The sequence below is a fragment of the Enhydra lutris genome, unplaced genomic scaffold (genome assembly GCF_002288905.1).
Source record: "Enhydra lutris kenyoni isolate GAN:26980312 unplaced genomic scaffold, ASM228890v2 scaffoldscaffold7, whole genome shotgun sequence".
Lineage (NCBI taxonomy): Eukaryota > Metazoa > Chordata > Mammalia > Carnivora > Mustelidae > Enhydra > Enhydra lutris.
This window is the reverse complement of record NW_019154091.1, coordinates 33893158-33913988: the sequence shown is the minus strand read 5'-3', so window position 1 is coordinate 33913988 and position 20831 is coordinate 33893158. Positions and strand designations below refer to the sequence as shown.

At 38.1% G+C, this 20831-nt stretch overlaps 1 protein-coding gene across 1 annotated transcript in view; it reads right to left on the bottom strand.

The window, feature by feature from the left end:
• Positions 1 to 20616, bottom strand: part of LOC111141984 (transmembrane BAX inhibitor motif containing 4) — a 28368-nt gene extending 7752 nt beyond the window's left edge. Inside the window, exons 1-5 of the mRNA XM_022494886.1 lie at positions 19427 to 20616; positions 6595 to 6703; positions 5166 to 5271; positions 2270 to 2303; positions 268 to 385 (exon numbers count right to left, since the gene is read on the bottom strand). Of these exons, the coding sequence (XP_022350594.1) occupies positions 268 to 385; positions 2270 to 2303; positions 5166 to 5271; positions 6595 to 6703; positions 19427 to 19523 (464 nt within the window). The 5' untranslated portion in view covers positions 19524 to 20616. The remainder of the gene's footprint in view (positions 1 to 267; positions 386 to 2269; positions 2304 to 5165; positions 5272 to 6594; positions 6704 to 19426) is intronic.
• Between the last annotated feature and the right edge of the window lie 215 nt (positions 20617 to 20831).

The window sequence follows — 20831 nt, the reverse complement described above, 5'->3', positions numbered from 1 at the left end:
AGGGAGAGGGAGAGAGGGAATCCCAAGTAGACTCCCTACTGAGCACAGAGCCCCACTCCCAGGCATTCATCTCAAAACCCATGAGATCATGACCTGAGCAAAAATCAGGAGTTGTGCACTTAACCAACTAAGCCACCCAGATGCCCCTCATCACCTTCCATTTTAAAAGACAATATCCAAAGCTAAAGGTACAGCCCTTCTCTTAGGATGACCTATAATATAATGTTAAAGATATTTATCTATCATAGCTATGAATATATAACTTACCCTGCTCCAAATTTGCTGAAATCTCTCTTAGATTGCAGAGTATACATAGTCAAACCAAGAAATACAGCAGTAGTCAGTATAAACGCTTGCAGAACAATATATACATCATAGAAAGTAACTGTAAAATTAAAAAAACACTGATTAAAAATGCATTTAAACATACTCTATTTAAAACGGCTTTTTTCCTGGCGTTTAACAGAAATGCTATACTTGCTCCTGTACTACTTGTGAATAAAATTAATTATGAAAATATTCCTTATTCAGCCTTTAATACTGATACAGTAAAAACTACACTCATACTGCAATAAACAGTCATTCACACAAAATAAGGTAGTCACATTATTATGAAGCTAAAGAAATGACTGGAGAGGGAGGACATAGCCAGCAGGTTTGGAGTTTGAGGGATATGGTAGAATGACTCTCATCTATCTCTGTCCCTGCTTCATTTTATTACCATTTGTGGTGACTGTTCTTTATGACTTAAATATCAATAGGGATGACTCTCAGTCCTGTGACTGGCTGGGAATTTCTGGGCAGTAGCAGCAATTTTAGCAATCATCTGGTTAATTGCATACCCAATTCATCAGTCCAATCAAAGAAACTAGGCAAGGTTACCATTCACCAACCCTGCAGAGAACAGGAACCAACCACTAATTGCTTTACATCCAAAAATGCATACGATGAATACATAATTGGGGGTTTCTCGAATACATAACAAATTCCCTTCTCAATTTTTAGAATGAATATCTAGATTGACTGTGTCTATTTTAATTATAATACACCTGCTTAGCATTTTAAAAAAAGGCTACATCCTAACCCCTTTAAAGGAAGTTAAGTGCTTTGAACCCAAAGCCATTTAAATAATTTTTAATCTGTCAAGGTTTAATTTCTATTCCTAAATACTATATTCCTGGACAGGATTAGGAAAGTGAATGCAGAAATGAAAAATCAAGAGATTATTTTGCTTGTCACCAATTTAAGTGTAGGATTAGGTGGAAGGGATATTATAATTAATGAGGAAAATAATATTCTCAGATTACCCCATCTATATATTTCTACCCCCAATTCCAATAACTCTGAAATAGATCTCTCTCCTTTATCTTTTACAAATGGTGGGAGCCAAGGAGGACAGAGATGGACTTGATGATAACATTAATAGATAGTAACATTAATAAGTAAATATTAATAACACTTCCTTTCTATGCTGAAAAATTTCAGTTCTATTTAATAGATATTATTACTTATATTACAGTTCCTTTACAAAAGGAATAAGTGAATTACCAAACAATATATAGATTTAATAAAACTGGCATAGAAAGGTTAAAAGCAGTAATGACAAAAGGAAAAGATAAATATATGAAACTGAAATATATGCAATTTACTGTTATTGACAGTTAACAGTTCATTCTAACCTTTTTTGTACCCCAGGTTAATCATTTGAGACAATCTGAATCTTTATTGTTAATAAAGCATGAAATTTTTTACTTGAGACATTACATATGGTACATCAAACAACTGTAACACACACTTCCTTTCAAATACAAATTTAACATAAAATATACAGTAGAAATTACCAAGTCTCTTATGGGGCCATCTGATGAAATACGAGAATATGTAATAAAGCACAGTTCAGTGCAGCAATTTGAGAGGCTGGACTCTGTACTGATGATACATGGCTCAAAATATATTTTATCAGTTCCTTTGAGATCCCTCTAAATTAGGGAGAAAAGATTAGCTACAGTTGTCTTGTTTTCATAAATGGATAAACACACATGAATATTATTCTCATTATTTTCCTAGTTCTTTTCCACTTCCTCTAAGCTTAGTTGAACTAAGTATAAACATTTAATTTTGCATATATTTTATGAATTCTTCATCTTATGCTATGTATTTGAAATGTAATATCCCATGATATTAAGCTTTAGTCCCGAACACCTTTCAACTCAAGATTTATCTACACTGAAACGTTATTGTAACATACAGAAGCACAATTATGACTTACCAACAAAGGCCACAGTCAGCGCTTCGAATAGCGTCTAAAAAAAGAAACTAAAATTACATAAATGCACATAAATGTTTACACTATGTCATATACATGTTCTAATTTTTTTTTTAAGATTTTATTTATTTATTTGACAGAGATCACAAGTAGGCTGAGAGGCAGGCAGAGAGAGAGAGAGGAGGAAGCAGGCTCCCTGCTGAGCAGAGAGCCCAAGTTGGGGCTCCATCGCAGGATCCTGGGATCATGACCCAAGCCGAAGGCAGAGGCTTTAACCCACTGAGCCACCCAGGCACCCCGATGTTCTAATTTCTAAGAGTTCCATGTGATTCCATATGTATGATCTCTCTTTAGCTTCAAAGCAGCCTTGTGAATTATAGGGGACACATGATACGCCTACCGTAATAAAAATGAGACCTCAGTGTATGGAGTGAGAAGACTTAGATTCTAAGAGTGATCCTATCACTCTTTAAACCCTAACTAGATTTTTTATATTTGTAGCAGGAAGATACAGAAATAGTATGGGAAATTCTATTTTTCTCACTCTGTGTAAGTAAATAATGAAACTGCAAATGATATGCATGTTCATAAAACTCCAATTTCACACATAAACATAGAAAGAATAAAATATTTATGTAGCACTTTAGTGTGGCAGTCCTGAAACTGCCTCCCAGTGTTCATTCTCTTTCTTCCCTAGTAACAGAACTTTTACCTGGACACATAGCTATTCAGATTAAACATTACATTTCTCAGCCTTCCTTTTAGCTACCTCTGGTCACAGGACTTTATTCTAGCCAACAGAATGTGTGTGGGGAGGGGTACAAGTACTAAAAGCAAAGTGGCTGGGGCGCCTGGGTGGCTCAGTGAGTTAAATTCTCTGCCATCAGCTCTGGTCATGATCCCAGGGTCCTGCGATGGAGCCCCAACTTGGGCTCTCTGCTCCGCAGGGAGCCTGCTTCCCCCTCCCTCTCTCTACCTGCCTCTCTGCCAACTTGTGATCTCTGTCAAATAAATAAATAAAATCTTAAAAAAAAAAAAAAAAAGCAAAGGGGCTTGCTCTCCCTTTTCTCTTCTCATTTTTAAAAATAACTGGATGGCATATGGCTATGGTGGTGAGCTATCTTATGCCATACACTGCTTCAGGAGTCCTTGAACCATAGCAGGTACCTGAACCCCTAATAACTTCACTACACAATCATGCAGATTTTTACACGAAAAAGAAGCAAACCATCTTGTTTCACCCATGTCATATGTAGCTGAACTCATATCCCAAATAAAAGATTTAGGAATGTTGAATTTTTATCCTCTAGCTTCTCTGTCTCCTTAACTACATACCTTTATTTTGTTTTAAATGTTTATTCTAGGGACGCCTGGGTAGCTAAGTCAGTTAAGCATCCAAGTCTTGATTTCAGCTCAGGTCATGAACTCAGGGTCCAGAGATCAAGCCTCACTTCAGGCTCCATGCTGAGCATGGAGTCTGCTGAGATTCTCTCCCTCTCCTTCTGCCCCCCACCCCGCTCTCACACATTCTCTCTCTCAAAAAAAAAAAAAAATTAATAAATGCTTACTCTAGTTAGATTTTACCAACTACCTGAGAGACCATATCATAAAGGCAAAGCCAGAAGTAACATCAGTGGCTATGTATTCATACTCTTGGTAGAAGCACTCCTTCTAACTTTCCCTACCTGAAATCAAGAAACCTATCAGAACTAGAGCAAAAATGGCATTAGAAATTGTACATGGATGTGGAGGCAATATTTTGTCATGATGTCGTTGACAGTGTCAAGGAAGTGGTAGCAAAAGACGACAGAAATATTTTTTTTTCTGGAAAAATAAAATTAAACCTCATTCTTGGCATTTGTGACATGATTTTAGGTAAGAAATCCTACCCCATACTCAAGTATCCAAAAGAAACAGGAGAGGATGAACAGGAGAAAAGGTAATACTAGGAAAACATACCACCACCCCAAAACAGTACTCAGGAAACAAAAGAACCTAAGATTTAAATGAATAACCTTTCCTATAATTGAAATTTCTGAAATCATGAGCTTTTCTTTCATCATATTAATATAAACTTGTTACCAGAATTCATAAACTTTCTTAAGATTAAAGCAAATGAATCTAGTAAATAGCATTTTCACTCTTGACTATAAATATTATAAATATTAGTTTGAAATATTTTGAAGTAAATTTTTGGTTAGAACCCAAAGTCATACTGGATAAGAGAACAAGAAAAATAATTTAAAAAACATGTAACTTGAGCTTTACCAACTTATTCTGGTCATATTACAGGATTGGGTTTTTATACACAGTGGTCTGGGTTTTCATTTTCACAAATATCTAAATAGACATGACCTAAAGTTAAGTTCCCCACTCATGATTTTAAAACATACTAGTAGAGCACATCGATTGAGCAAAGAGGTTCTTTAAAAGAACAGAGTACTAAGATAAAAAATAACACTGAGGAATTAATCATAAAGATTTTACTTTAAGGTCTATGAAATTACGGTTACAATTTTTTCCCAAGAAAATCACAGAATATTAGGGGTTCAAAGTATCACAGAGATAATCCACTTTAACACGTCCATTGTACATACAAGCAGACTTAGGTACAGAAACGCTAAACACCCTGCCAAACGTCACATAACCAGAAAGTGGCAAAGCCAGGTCATGAGATCCCACTTCACTACTTTTTTCTACTATACCATTATTCACAGAAAAAAAACTCCGAAACCGACAAATGTTAAAAATTCTAAAATTAATTATAATTTCCTAAAATATTTGTTTATTAAAAACATTAATTTTGTTCTGCTATTATGTATGTATTTGCATTCAATTAAATAAATAAAGTTTAAACAGAAATAAACGTTAAAGTAAAAGATATTGTCAAAATACTCACAAATCCAAAAAGCAGGTACAGGTTAAGGGGATGCTTATGTCTGTTTACAGTCAATACTAAAATCAAACTCAAAGATCCAAGGGCAAACACCAAAATTAAGGCAGGACTGAAAGACAAAATTGAAAACATTTTTAAGTTTAAAAACAGCCTGAATGGCTCAGTGGGTTAAGCCTCTGCCTTCAGTTCAGGTCATGATCTCAGGGTTCTGGGAACAAGCCCCGCATTGGGCTCTCTGCTCAGTGGGGAATCTGCTTCCCCTTCTCTCTCTCTCTGCCTGTCTCTCTGCCTACTAGTGATCTCTCTCTCTCTGTGTCAAATAAATAAATAATAAATAATAAATAAATAAGATAATATAAATAAGTATATTTTATATATTATAATATAAATAAATAATATAAATATAAATTCAGAATTAATAAATAACCTTAAAAATAGTATAAATAGTATTGATCAATTTAATAAAATTGACCAATTTAATAAAATAGTAATAACCAATTTAATAAAATGTTTTATTTGTTTGTGAAGGTAAGAAAAGGAAATCTGGAAGAAATGACACCAAACTGTCCAAATAAATGATTTTTCCATTCAGGGAATGTGAGGACTGTGAGCTGGGCAGGAAAGCAAGACAAAGAAAAGAGCCCACAATGAATAAGGAAGACTTTTCCTTTTTACTTCATGAACTTCTTTCGTATTTGAGTGATTTTTACAATTACCATACTGTTTTTAACAGAAATACAATAAAGAATAACTATTAAACAGTAAGTAAATTTTATATACATTTACTATATAGCTGTAATCTAAATTAAAGAACTTGAGCCCAAAGAGCAAACTCATTTTTTTTTGTAGGGGGAGGGATGATAGAAATTGTCTACTTCCAGGAAAATATTCACTCCTTATTTTTCCTTTAATATACAAAATCTATACAACTTTTAGCCATGGAAATCATCATTTTGGAGGTCAGATCCTTAACAAATTAGGGATGAACCATACAAAGCTCCTTTTTCTCAGTGAAATTTCTCAGTGAAATTATCTTAGTCATGAGCCAACATTAAGAAAAATTACATATACGTTTATTAAGTACCTTTATTTTTCAAGCAGTCTTAGGCTTGGGGGACTAGGCATAGGTGTAATAAAAGCAAAAAACAAATAAATAAATAAAACTTCAAATAGTTGCATACAGTAAAAATTCTTACTACTACCTGAGGAGATGAAGGTTTAAACCTACAAAACTGTAAGCTAAAAAGTTCAGAGGTAAATACCATGTTGCAAGAACATTTTCTCAAAACTAGTCTTCTGTGTAAGAGTTAATAATGAATGTTTTTTACATTCTAACCTCAGGAGTTAATAGAAAAAAGAAAAGAACTTTGCTTATAATATGGCCTTTCGATCATAAGCAGCAGCTGGAAAGGTTTCAGAATCATCAGCTTACCTTTCATGTACAACTGTCCGTATAGACTCAAAGTATAAAAAAAAAGCAGCTGTCACTGTAGTTAAGAGAACTTGCAGAGAAAGGATGCTGTAGACTTTTCTTAGAAAGGCTGAAAAAGAAAAATAATTATACATGATTATTTTCTTAAGCATTTATCATAGAACAGCAAGATCAAATCTCCTCTTAGAAACATTAAACTTTTATATATAATCTTTAAATCTTAATCCAAATAATGTAGTCTAAAACTTAAACTAAACAACAACCCAAAAAAAAACAAGAAAAACACTTCCGAAGAAATCACAAATTGTAAATAAGCGTGAGTTTAAAAAAAATTAATAGCCCTGGGACCCCTGGGTGGCTCAGTGGGTTAAGCATCTGCCTTCAGCTCAAGTCATGATCCCAAGGTCCTGAGATAGAGCCCTGCATCAGGTTCCCCACTCAGCAGGAAGCCTGCTTCTCCCACTCCCTCTGCCTACTGTTCCTCCTGCTTGTGCTATCAAATAAATAAGTAAAATCTTAAAAAAAAAAAATTAATAGCCCATAATGAAAATGTTTTCAGCAATGGGGCACCTGGCTGACTCAGTCAGTAGAGCATATGACTCTTGTACTTGGGGTTGTTGTTCAAACCCCCTGTTGGATGCAGAGCTTACTTTAAAAAAAAAAAAAAAAAAGAAAGAAAGAAAAGAAAATGTTTTCATCAAAATAAAAAGTATAAAACAAATATTTGTACACAGCAGCATACAACAAAGCAAAAAGATTAAAAATAGAACATTTCTAAATAACAAATCTATCTTGAGACTGAAAACCAGGAAGACATATGATTAGACATAAATTTTAAAAAGAAATCCAAATTTCCAAGCAGTACAAATGCTTCCTCAAAATGAAAACTTATCCCTAAAAGGCAAATAATATATAAACTTACTTTTACTCACCTCCTTTTATTTCTCACATATAGTGCCTCTAGTTTCTTCTACACAAAAGAATTCTTACTTTCAGTGTATTTTATTATTAACATCCGTAAATCAACTCTAAGGCCTAACGATTGAAAAACTTAGTAAAGTCATCTGCCATACAGATGACATAAATACGGTGAACACCCAACTCACCACCAATTTCAGAAAAAAAGACATTGTTTCCAACTCCTCTATGTACACATACTGATAATAACATCCTTTTCCCCTCACCCCCTTAGCTGCTAATCTTTCAACATTCAGCCTTTCTCATTTCCCCAGTTTGAATTAAATGCTCCTTCTGTTCCCAGGAGACCCTGAACATACATCTAATTGCTTCATTTTATAATTAATAAGCCTACTGGCCATTAACTCTCATTAAACTCTAAAGACTAAAAACCTCCCTAATAACAAGGAACACATCTCACTCATTTTTGTACCCCAAACACCCAGCCAAGTGGATGGCACACAATACTCAGTACATTTTATTTGCTTTTAAATATTATGTACCATATTATGTACCTCACATAACTCAAACCTATTCCATATATTTTCTCAATTAAGCAGTGAAAATTAATGTTAATTTTTACCATTTCGTGGAACTGTTCCATAGTTCAAAATAGTATATTTAATGTTTATTTGGATATGGGTGTGTGCACACAAGTGCATATGTACTGAAAGTGTGGAAGAATATACACTAAGGTATTAATAATGGTTTTCTCTGAGCAACATGACTGAAGATGATTTGCATGTTCAGTTCTTTGCTAATCTGTGTTTTTTATATATCACCAGTAAATATTTATTACTTTTGCAATAGAAAAACATTTTAAAGAAACCTGTGCTAAGCTGGGGCACCTGGCTGGTAGGTCAAGAGAATGTGACTCTTGATCTTGGGGTTGTAATTTCAAGCCCTACACTGGGTATACAGATTACTTAAAATATTTTTTTTTTTTTTTTTTTTTTTTTAATTAAAGAAGGGTGCCTGGGTGGCTCGGACGTTGAGCATCTGCCTTTGGTTCAGGTCATGGTCCTGGAGTCCTGGAATTGAGTCCTGCATCGGGCTCCGTGCTCGGTGGTGAGCCTGCTATTCCCACTCCCTCTGCCTGCCACTCCCCCTGCTTGTGCGCACTCTCTCTCTGTGTCAAATAAATAGAATATTTTTAAAAATTAAAAAATTAAAGAAACCTGTGCTAAGCCAATAAATTCATATTCATAAAAATAATCCTTATGCCAATATTCTAGATTTCTAGACACTTTTTAAAAAGGACCTTAGCAGCACCTAAGTGGCTCAGTTGGTTAAGCTTCTGACTCTTGATTTCAGCTCAGGTCACGATCTCAGCGTTGTGAGATCGAGCCCATCAGGCTCTGCACTCAGTGAAGAGTACGCTTGAGATTCTCCCTCTCCCTCTGCCCCTTCCCCCACGTGCACGTGGGCATGTGCACTCTCTTTCTAAAACAAATAAATCTTTAAAAAATAAAATAAAAATTTAAAAGGACCTTTAATCAGATCCAAAGGAAAAGCAACATGGGACACCCATTTTGAATAACTAATACAAAACGTGGCACAGGCTATACATACTTAGCTCACAGAGCAAAATAAAAAAGCCAAGAGGAAAAGAATATAAACCAAACAGCAATTATCTTTCAATTTACTCCTGATCTCTCCCCCTGCTACTTTTATTGCCCCTTTTCTTCTACTCAAACTTAACATGGCCAGAACGGCAACTCTTCATTTCTACCCAGATCTATCCTTCTCCCAGTCTTCTTATCAGTAACCAGCACCAACATCCCCCACACCAAAAATGTGGGGGCATCATCTCTGATTTGCCTCCCTTCTTCCAACTATCCACATCTACTGGAGCCTTCGCTCATAAAGTACAACAGGTGCTCCTCATTGGTCTCTGCTACCTCTCTAGCCACAAGCTGTAGGAGCTGTCACCTACTACCAAAGCGGTCCTCTTATTGGTCTCCATGCTTCCATTCCTGTCCCACATCCTTCACACAGTGGTCAGAGTGATCTTTTTATAAAATGAACGATGTCATGTGACTCCCTGCTTAAACACTTAGAATAAAATTAAAAGCACTGAGGTCTACAAGGCCCTACCTGATATACAACTTTTCCAACCTCATCTCACACCAATCACTCCTTCCTTTCCTCACTAGCTTTACCCACACTAACTACCTCTCTGTTCAGCAAGCATGCCAACTCCTTCTTTGTTTGGGCCTTTGCCCTTGCTGTTTCCCCTGCCTGGAATGCCTGTGTCCTTCTTTACATGGAATGGTAGTTTAAAACATCCACAGTTTTTGACACTCCCTTCAAGGGACTCGCTTCCAACAAAAAGAATAAGGCAGAAGTGACAATGTGTATTAGTTCTAATACTAAGTCATAAATGGCAATTTTTATACCTCAGTTAAAAGAAAAAAGTAATTATTTTTTATTACTTTATTACTATCATATTATAAGAGTCTTCTTAGAAGACTTACTCTATGGCATTGTTTCTCAACCTTTTTCACTGTGTACCTAAGAAGCCTTCTGGACATTATTTTCCTAATAGTCCTCCAATAAAATTTTAATGGCACAAACATACTGTACATCTGTTTATGTATCATGGTTCTTCAGAAGGCTACAAACCATTGTAAAATCTGAAGGTTTTTTGCTCTCCACCTCAAGAACCAGTTTTCACCCTCTTGGCAGCCATTATTGGCCCCACTGAGAATGAATTCTACAGGAGAAGCCAGCTGCCAATGTTGTGAGGAAACTCAAGTAGTACTATGGAAAGATCCACCAAGTGGGAAAGTGAGGTCTCCTGCCAACAGCCAGTGAGAAGAAAGTCAGTTGCTAATAGTGATGTGAGTGAGAATTCTTGGAAGTATATCCTTCAGTTGACTTCAGCCCCAGACTACATTTTGACTAGAACCTATGACAAATCCTAATCTAGAATAAGTAAAGATGCCTGGCTCTTAAAAACTGATAAAAAAGATATTTATTCAAGCCACTATATTTTGTGGTAATTTGTCACACAGCAATAGAAAAGTCATTTAGACCTTGGTACCTGAAAGTAGGGTGCTGCCACACCAAAAATCTAAAATACGGAAGAAGCTCTGAAATCAGGCAGTGGATGGAAGATGGCAGGTCTTTGAGGTAAAAGCTCAAAAAATCTTGAAAAAACTGTTTATAGAAGGATGATACCTTTGAGGAAGCTGGGAGTCACAGCTTAAAGTAAAGTGAGGAAAACCTTATTGGAAACTGGAGGTAAGTAAGAGAATCCTTGTTTTGTACTGGCAAAAAAAAATTAGCAACACTGTCACCTATGGGAACACAGAAAGTAGAAAATGTACTAACGAAATGTGGGTTCAAACTAAAGATTTCCAGACAAAGTACTGAAGATACTTGCTGGCCTTTTGCTGCTTATACTAAAATACAAGAGCAGAGACAGAGGATGTGATTGTAAAATCCTTTGTTAAAACTCACAAATATCTAATTTTGCACCTCAGAAAAACCATTCAAACAACAGGGCTTCTCAGAAGCTTGAGGAAGCCATCACTCCTCTAAGCTGACTCCAAGACATTTCTCGGTGTGGCTTTTATCTACCAGAATGAACCTCAAGAAGAACCAGAGGAAACCCAAAAAGGTTCTGAGGAATTTTATTGGAAAAAATGCCACCACATTATGCCTGTCCAATCACCAGATACTGGGGGTGTGGGTACAGATCAATTTGTCTCTTTAGTTCCGAAGTCTTCAAAAGGAAATATACTCAGAGGATATACTTAAGAAACTACACCCAAGAGGCCTCATTCACATCTGAAATTTATTTAGATGACAAAAATTCTGGATCTTGCATTGAGGCTATACTGGAATAAGACTTTTAGAGGGTATTAGCCTTTCAAGCGGAAAACAGAAAAATCTGTAACCAGAGGAAAGGCTGTGGTAGTTTAAAACAGGCCCACCAATTATCTGACACTTACCTTCTAAAGGTGGGGCCTAAATCCCCTCCCCTGGAGTGTGGACTGGACTTAGTAACTTGCTTCAAATGAATACAAGAAGGGAGATGTGATGGTGCGTGAGTACCATGACTAGTTCATTAAAGACACTGTGGCTTCCTCGTTGCTCTCTAATGGATCACATGCTCTGGGGGAAGCTACGTTCCATGCCATAAGGACACACAGGGGCCTATGAAGAAGGTCATGTGGCAAAGAACTGAGGGGCCTTCTGTCAACATCCACATGAGGAAGATTTTCAGGAAGATCCTCCAGTCCACTCATGCCTTCAGCTGACTACAGCCAAAGTCCCCATCTTGGCTAGAATCTCATGAGACACCTTGAGCCAGAACCAAGTCAAATCCTGGCCCAGAATCCTGGCCCTCAGAAACTGTGAGACAATAACTATGTGTTGTTCTACGTTACTAAGTTTGAGGGTAATTTTTTATAAAGCAACAGATCACTAATAAATGTAGCTAGCTGCTTCTTATCACAACTGCCATCTCCTTTAAGAGCGCGTTCCCTGGGACGCCTGGGTGGCTCAGTTGGTTAAGCGGCTGCCTTCTGCTCAGGTCATGATCCCAGCGCCCTGGGATCGAGTCCCACATCAGGCTCCCTGCTCAGCAGGGAGCCTGCTTCTCCCTCTGCCTGCCATTCTATCTGCCTGTGCTCACTCTTGCTCTCTCTCTCTGACAAATAAATAAAATCTTAAAAAAAAAAAAAAAAAGCGCATGTTCCCTGACCATTCCTTCCTTAAACTGCTGCCAAACTACAATTCATAAAGACTGAAATGTTGTCTGGTCACTGCTATATATCCTTAATATCAGTACAAGGCCCAATAGTTTTGTAAATAAAGGAAAATGTTCATCTTTACTTATAGAGCTAAAGAAATGCAAATTAAAACAAGGCAATATTTTTTACCTACCAGGAGAGTCAGCAAACTAAGGCTCCTGGGCTAACTGGAGCCCACCATTGGATTTTGTAAGTAAAATTTTCTTGGGCAAGACTAGTGCTCCCATGTATATATCGTGTATGTATCATCTCCAACTGCTTCTGCACTACAAAGGTAGAGCTGACGAGTTGCAACAGAGGCCTCGTGGCCTCACAAAGCTGAAAATATTCACCATTTGGCAATTTGTAGAACATGTTTGCCAACCCCTGATCGAACAGACTGCCAAATAAGAAGAGTCTGATGATACTCCGTGTTGGTGAGGGTGCAAAAAAGTACCCTCATATATTGTTTGTCAGGAGTCAATCAGGTACAATCTCTTTGGAGACTGATAAAGCTACATGTACTGCTTTTTTTAAATTAAAAAAAATTGTAAATGAAAATAAGTTGTAGTAACGTATAATATCATCCCAAAGATTATAATGTTGTGCTTCTGAGTCTATAAAATAGTATGTTTTAGTGTTTCACAAATATACACATAGCTAAAACAGACTAGCTTAATAGACTACTATGTTACATATATATTACAACTAGTTACATCAACTAGGTTAATTGGTACTGTAAAGAGCTCAAGACAGAGACTTACTCAGAAATTCATTCTCACATAACTTTCCTGTAGGTTCACGATTTGTGCTTTCCACCAATGAGTAATGACATTTTAGATATGATGTTCCAAAAGTATTTCCCAGAAAACATACGCATTACATTTTTAAAGGAACCTTTTTTTACTGCATCTAAAGGCAGTGAGGAAGTAAAAGTTTTGAAGTCACAGTTGTTCTCCTTAAGGCATTAGGTCAGCTAACTTATCCTGCTTTAAAAAAACAAAACTTAATTTGCTTTAAAAGTCAGGGGGAGGGTTCACTTTGTTTTACCATTTAAATAAATGGTAAAAAACCAGAGACAGATGAGAACCAGTTTTTTAATACAGACGTAGTCAGCTTAATTACCAGCTCAATTATCAGAGCTCCTAAGTAAAATGCTTTTGCATTATTTAAATATTCATGAATTATTGAGTTTCTGGTATTTGATCAGCATTGTTATAGTGACCTGAGACCTATGGAGGTAAATCAAGTATAAGGCTAATTATTTCTTTAAAAACAATCTACATATGCAGACATGTGGAAAGAGCATTCACCTAGGGATTATGAAACCTGGTTTCTAGTCCCCCAGCCTCACTGCAAAGAACTATGCTATTTTAGACAAGTGTTTGGAAACTTAGTTTTCTGTAAAACATATGTGTACATTACGTTAGGGACTGTAATTCCAGAGAAAATAACAATATTGTTATTACAAAATTTTTTCAGCATTTATATATCCAAACCAGCCCTCCACTGGGATTCTACTTCCTCCTTGAAGCTTGCCTAGATTATTCTGGTTCAAACACTCTCATTTCCTTCCCTAAATTCCCTCCAGACTTGGCACTTTAGAATTTCATTAAGTTGCTATCACAGATTAGTTTGACCACTGGCCAACCCAACTAATGCCTTAAGGACAGCAACTGAGACTTCCAAAACTTTTATTTCCTCACTTCCTTTACATTCAATAAAATGTAGTTTTAAAAAAATGTAGTGTATCTATTAAATGAATATTAATGATTCAAAATTTTCCTAAATGGCAGTATCCTAACTCACTAAGATTTCTCTAATAACTGCCTTCCATTCACACATCTGATACCACCTCCACAGAAATGTAATCTGCCGCACTAGCTGCCGTTGTCTATCCCTGTCCTTCCCTGAAGTAACTGATTCTCTTTCTTTATCACCTTTGGGATCAGCAGAGACCCTCATTTTCCCTCTGGTATCTATCTATGCCATAGCCAGGAGTTCTAATCCACTGGGTGTTCTTGCAGTAACAGTTCTTAATTACTCTAATGTATTGCATCGTCACATCATCACTGTCCACTTTACAGATGAATGGAATCTGACACTGCCTTACTGGTTTAAGCAAACATATAGTAAAAAGCTGAGTTTGAAAACCAATCTTCCACAAACTATCCCAAAAAGCTGAAGAGGAAAGAATACTCCCAAATTCATTCTATAAACCAGCTTTACCCCAATATCAAAGCCAAAGACACTAGAAAAAAAGAAAACTACAAACCAGTATCCTTGGTGAATACTGACTTGAAACTTATCAACAAATACTAGCAAGACAGACATATAGAACAATGGAACAGAAGACCAGAAGTAAACCTGTGCATATATGGTCAAGTGATTTTCAACAAGAATGCCAACACCATTCAATGAAGGAAAGCACTATCTCTTCAATAAACAGTGCTAGGAAAACTGGATAGCCACATGTGAAAGAATTAAGTTGAACCCTTACCTTATGTCACGTACAAAAATTAACTCAAAATAACTTCAAGGCCTAAACATCAGACCTAAAACTGTAAAAACCCTAGGAAAAAAACACAGGGGAAAAGCTTCATGACATTGGGTTTGGCAATGATTTCTTGAATATGACACTAAAAGCACAGGCAACAAAAGTAAAAATAGATAAATTGTCCTACATCAGAATTTAAAACCCTTACATCAAAGGATGTAATCAACATAGTAAAAAGGTAACCTACAGAATGGGAGAGAATTTTAAGTCATTATATATAAGAGGTTAATATCTAGAATATATAAGGAATTCTTACAATTCAACAACAAAAAAATAAATAACCCAATTAAAATATGGGCAAAGTCAAGAGAATGAGATGCCACAGACTAACAGAAAACATATGCAAAGATGCATCTGATAAAACTACTGTTATCCAAAATATACAAAGAACTCTTCAAACTCAACCATAAGAAAATGAACAACTCACTGAAAAAGCAGGCAAAAGACCTGAACAGACACCTCACTGAACAAAATATACAGATAGCAAATAACATATGGAAAGATGTTCAACATCATATGTCATCAAGGAAATGCAAATTAAAACACTATACACCTATTAGAATGGCTGAAATCCAAAACCTGACACCACCAAATGCTGACAAGAATGTCTAGCAACAGGAACTCTCATTCATTGCTGCTGGAATGCAAAGTGGTATAGCTATTTTGGAGGATGGTTTGACAGTTTCTTACAAAACTAATCACACTCTTAACACGATCCAGCAACTGTGCTCTAGCAGTGTCTTACAGAACTAAACATACTCTCATCATACAATCCAGCAATCATACTCCTTGGCATTTATCCAAATGAGCTGAAAAGTTATGACTACAAAAAAATCTACACATGGAGGTTTATATAGTAACTTTAGCCATAACTGCCAAAACTTGGAGGCAACCAAGATGTCCTTCAGTAGGGGAATGAGTAAACTGAAGTACATGCTGACAATGAACTATTATCCAGCGCTAAAGAGAAATAAGCCATCAAGCCATGAAAAGATATGGAGGAATCTTGAATGCACATTACTAAGTTAAAGAAATCAATCTGAAAAGGCTATATACTGTATGATTCCAACTATACAACATTCTGGAAAAGGTAAAACTATGGAGACAATAAAAAGATCAGTGGTTATAGGGGCTGGTGGGAGGGAAGGATGAACAGGCAGAGCATAGAGGGGTTTTAAGACAATGAAACTATCCCATATAATACTATAATGGGGGATCTTTGTCTTTACGTATTTGTCAAACCCATAGGATGCACAATAGTGAGAGTGAACTCTAATATAAACTACGGACTCTGGGTGATAATGTGTCAGCTTAGGCTCATGGATTATAACAAAGTGGGAAAGGTTATGTATGAGTAGGAACAGGTTATGTAGGAACTCTGTACTTCCCACTCTGTTTGCTGTGAACCTAAACTGCTTAAAAAAATTAAGTCCATCTTTAAAAAGGGCGAAGTATTTAAATAACATTTTTACAAAGAAGATACAAATGGCCCATAAGTATATGAAAAGATGCTGAACATTACTAAGTATTAGGGAAATGCAAAGCAAAACCACAATGAGATATCACCTCATACCCATGTGGATGGCTACCTTCAGAGAAACAGGGAAAAGAACAAGTGTCAGTGAGAATGTAGAGAAACTCTAACACTCGTGCAATGTTGGTTAGAATAGAAAATGGTGTTGTCGCGATGTAAAACAGTATCGTGATTCCCTAAAACACTAAAAATACAATTACCATACTGTGAGATGATATAAAATATGTATTTTGGTTTCTGCCCCAGCTTCCTGGCACGGAGTTCTTGGAACCCTTGTAACTTCCTAAGTGATAGCACTAGGAGCATCTTTTGTTCTAACATTTGGTCTTTCACCCCAGTTGCTGACACAGTGTTCCTGAAACCCTGATAATTTTCTGTGTAATAGGTGTGTCTTTTGTTCTACTGAGGTGATCCCACATGAGCTCTCGGATGAGGGCTGGTCACCAGAAAGAACAAGCCATAAGCAAGTGCAGAATTTTCAGCCCTGCCGAAGTGGGGAGAAGAGAAAAGGTTGAATATGGAGCTAATAATTGATATCCCTAAGTGAGGAAGCCTCCATAAAACATTACGAGTATGGGGTTTGGAGAGCTTCCAGGTTGGTGAACGCATCCACATGCTGGAAGGGTGACACAACTCAACTCTGTGGGGACAGAAGCACCTGTGCCTCCCACTGTATCTCTCTTCATCTGGCTGTGTACCTGTATCTTTTAATAAACTGGTAAATATAAATGTTTCCTTGAGTTCTGTGAGCTGCTCTGGTAAATTCATCAAAACCAAAAAGGGAGTCATGGGAACCTTCAATGTATAGCCAAGTCAGACAAGTTATGGGTAACCTTGGGACCTATTACTTGCAACCAGCATCTGAAGTGGGGTGAGAGCAGTCTTAAATGGGACTGAGACCTTAACCTGGGGGATCTGATACTATCCACTCAGAGAGAGCATCAGAATTGAGTTCAGACTCATGTCTCATGAGTCTCATGAACTCATGTGTCATGAGTTTATGACACAGAGCGGGTGTCATGGAGAAACTGCCTGATATGGGGGGGGGGGACACACTCTTGGTGACCACAAGTATCAAAACTGAAGTGTTCTGTGTGAGTAATAAAGGAGAAACACAGGAGGAAGAACTGGTTCTTTCCCTACTCAGGTGGGAAAAAATGGGTTTTTCACTAAAACAAATATGATCCAGCAATTCCACTTCTGGGTATACAGACAAAACAACTGAAAGCAGGATCCCAAGTGGGTATTGTGCACACGTTTATAGCAGTGATTCGTAGTGAGGTGGAAGCTATCCAGAGGTCTACAAGTGGCTAAACAGAAAAACAAAATGTGATTTTGTCACACAATGGAAAATTATTCAGCTTTAAAAAGCAAAGTGTCTCTGCTCAGCAGGGAACCTGCCTCCTCCTCTCATTCTCTGCCTGCCTCTCTGCCTACTTGTGATCTCTATCTGTCAAATAAATAAATAAAATCTTAAAAAAAAAAAAAAAAGCAAAGTGTGACACATGCTACAAAATTACACCCTGGGACATCTGGGTGGCTCAGTTGTTAAGTGTTGGACTCTTGAGTTTGGCCTGGGTCAGATCTCAAGAGTTGTAAAATCCAGCCCCAAGATGGGCTCTGCCCGGGGCATGCAGCCTGCTTAATATTCTCTCTCTCCCTCTCCCTCTCCCTCTGCCCCTCCCCACCTCCCTCTCTTAAAAAAAAAAAAAAAAAAAAAAAAAAAAATGGATACAACCTAAAAACATGCTAACTGAAATAAACCAGTCACAAAAAGATACACACTGTATGGTTCCACTTATATGAGGTATCTAGTGGAGCCAAATTCATAAAGCAGAGTGTAGAATGATCATTGCCAGGCACTGGGAGAGGGGGAAACAGCGAGTTCTTTGATGATACAGAATTTCAGTTTTACAAGATTAAAAAGTCCTGGAGACTGGTTATACAACAAGGTGAATACCTACTGAACTGTACATTTAAATATGGTTAAGAACGTGCATTTTTAATGAAATGTGTTTCACCACAATTAAAAATTTAATTGAAAAAACTATGCTCATTTGCCAAAATCATTCCAAAATTCAATTCCAGAAATATCATAGATATCAGGGATCAAGATTCTTAGCGCATCAGATCGTCCTAATTCTTTTTCCAGAATAAGTTCCAGCCACGGGGACAGAATGAAAATATAGGACAACCTCTGTAATCAATTGGCTGAACTAGAACGGACAATGAACTCCACTTACGTGAAACTAAGCATTTTATATTTTTTAAGCATTTTAAATTCAGTAAATACTGCATAATAACTTAAAACTAATACTGCATTTTGATTGGCCTCTAAAGCTTCCATTTCCAGCAACTGCCTCAATTAAATCTCAAACTTATGTTGAGTTCCAGGTCTTGCAGACACTAAATAGTGAAGAAGAACAGAGATGGTCCCTGTCCCCACACATCCTACAACCCAGCAAAGGACACACCCGAGTATACAGAAACTTGAAACGCGATCACACCCCCAAACCAAAAACATGTAAGCAAATAACTGCATTCAGGTGCACGTCACAATAACCACCTAATAAATTTATTTTCACCTTAAAAAGCAACCCTGAATTTCTTTTAATATCAAGATGCCAAATAAAGGCTGCCAAGGTTTTCATGTCCCTTTGTGCGGGGAGGAAGGCAGGATTAAAGCGGGATGGGCTTCAGCTACGGTTCCCGAAGGGAACGCGCAGCTACCCGACCACGGCGCCTCCTCAGGGCCGCGCCCTCCCTGGGAGCGCTTCCTCCCGACTCCCGGGGGAGGGCGCTCTTCCGCGGAGTCCGGGGCGCGGGGCGGGGAGCCGCAAGCCAGGCTTTCCTCTGAACCCCAAGGGAGCCGCGCTCAGCCAGCGAGCCCGGCCCCGGGAGGAGCTGCCGGCGGAAGCCTAAAGCCACCCCTAGAGGCCGACAGCGCAGCAGGCTCGGCGCGGAGCCGCCCGCAGGGACCGGGGTGGGGGAAGGGGAGGGGGGAGGGGAACGGGAAGGGACGAGGGGGGAGGGAGGACGTACCCATTCGGATGTGCACACTGGCCGAGGCCACGCAGCTGCCATAGTTGAAATCATCCTCGATGGAGGAGCAGGGGTAGCGGAGGTCGGGGTCGGCCATGTCGGCAGCAGCACCCCAGCGACCCCGCCGAGCTAGGGAAACGACGCGGACTCAACGGCCTTCAAGCCACTTCCGGGATGAAGCGCTCCAGCCCCAACTAGCCGAGCGCAGCCTGCGCTCATCGATGCGCTCACCCCCGGCGCTGGGGTAAGGCTGAGAGGAAGGAGGTTGCTTCAGCTTGGGGCGGGAGAGAAAATGAATTACGTTCTCGGCGTCATCTAAAATGCAGCTTTTCTCAGATTTTCCCTCGACAAGCTTTTTTTAAATCCTCTGACCTGGAGAGTTGCTGAAAGTGATAGAAGCGAGGTCCCATCCATCTGTTCTTTCAACAAATACTCAGCTCATTCACATGGTCCTTCAATAATCACACGGGAGATACACTTTTTATTATTTTTAATATTAATAATATTCCCTAAATTTCTTGAGCACTTTCTATTAGCCAGGCTTTCCGAATGAGGTAATGCCCCATGAGCACAGAAGACAAGGGCCAACCAGAGAAGACTGAAGTGATGCGGGTAGGTTCAGATGAGGTGCGAAGCTTAGGGTAAGATACGGGTGACAAAGAATGAGACTGGATAGTAAAGGAAGGGATGGGAGGGCACAGACAGTACGAAGGACTGTTTTACCAATCTCTCCTTACCAATCGGAACTTACTATGAATGCAAAAATAAGGCGGTGGTGTTCTAAGAAGCATGAATGTCCAAGCAATCCTAGCATATCCTTTTTTACTTGTGTTTCTTCCCAATATTAGCCAATTACTAACACTAAAATGAAGCTATTGAAGGAAAGGAAAAGAGGGCCAACCATAATTTCTTTTCCTGTACATCCTTGCTAGTAAGCTGAAGGTTAAGAGTGTTAGTAGAATGTGTACATCTCAAGAAGTATGATAAAAATATTTTGAGTTTGTATATAGCTGTTCCACAGTTCTAGTAAGAATGAAATGCTTATGTATATACAGGCTAGGAAATACAAACTGTAATTTTGGTGATCCTTATGAGCTTGCCTTTAAAACTGGTATTATAGCATATAAGGGTCAATGATAAAATTGGTGCTAATAATTTTTTTAAAGATTTATGAATTTGACAGAGAGACACACAGCGGGAGAGGGAATACAGCAAGGGGAGTGGGAGAGGGAGACGCAGGCTTCCTGCTGAGCAGGGTCCCCACCCCCCCCCATGTGGGGCTTGATCCCAGGACCCTGGGATCATGACCTGAGCCAAAGGCAGACGCTTAACGACTGAGCCACCCAGGCACCCTGTGCTAATAATTTTAGATGACATTTTTCCTTCACTTAAGCGACATTAAATA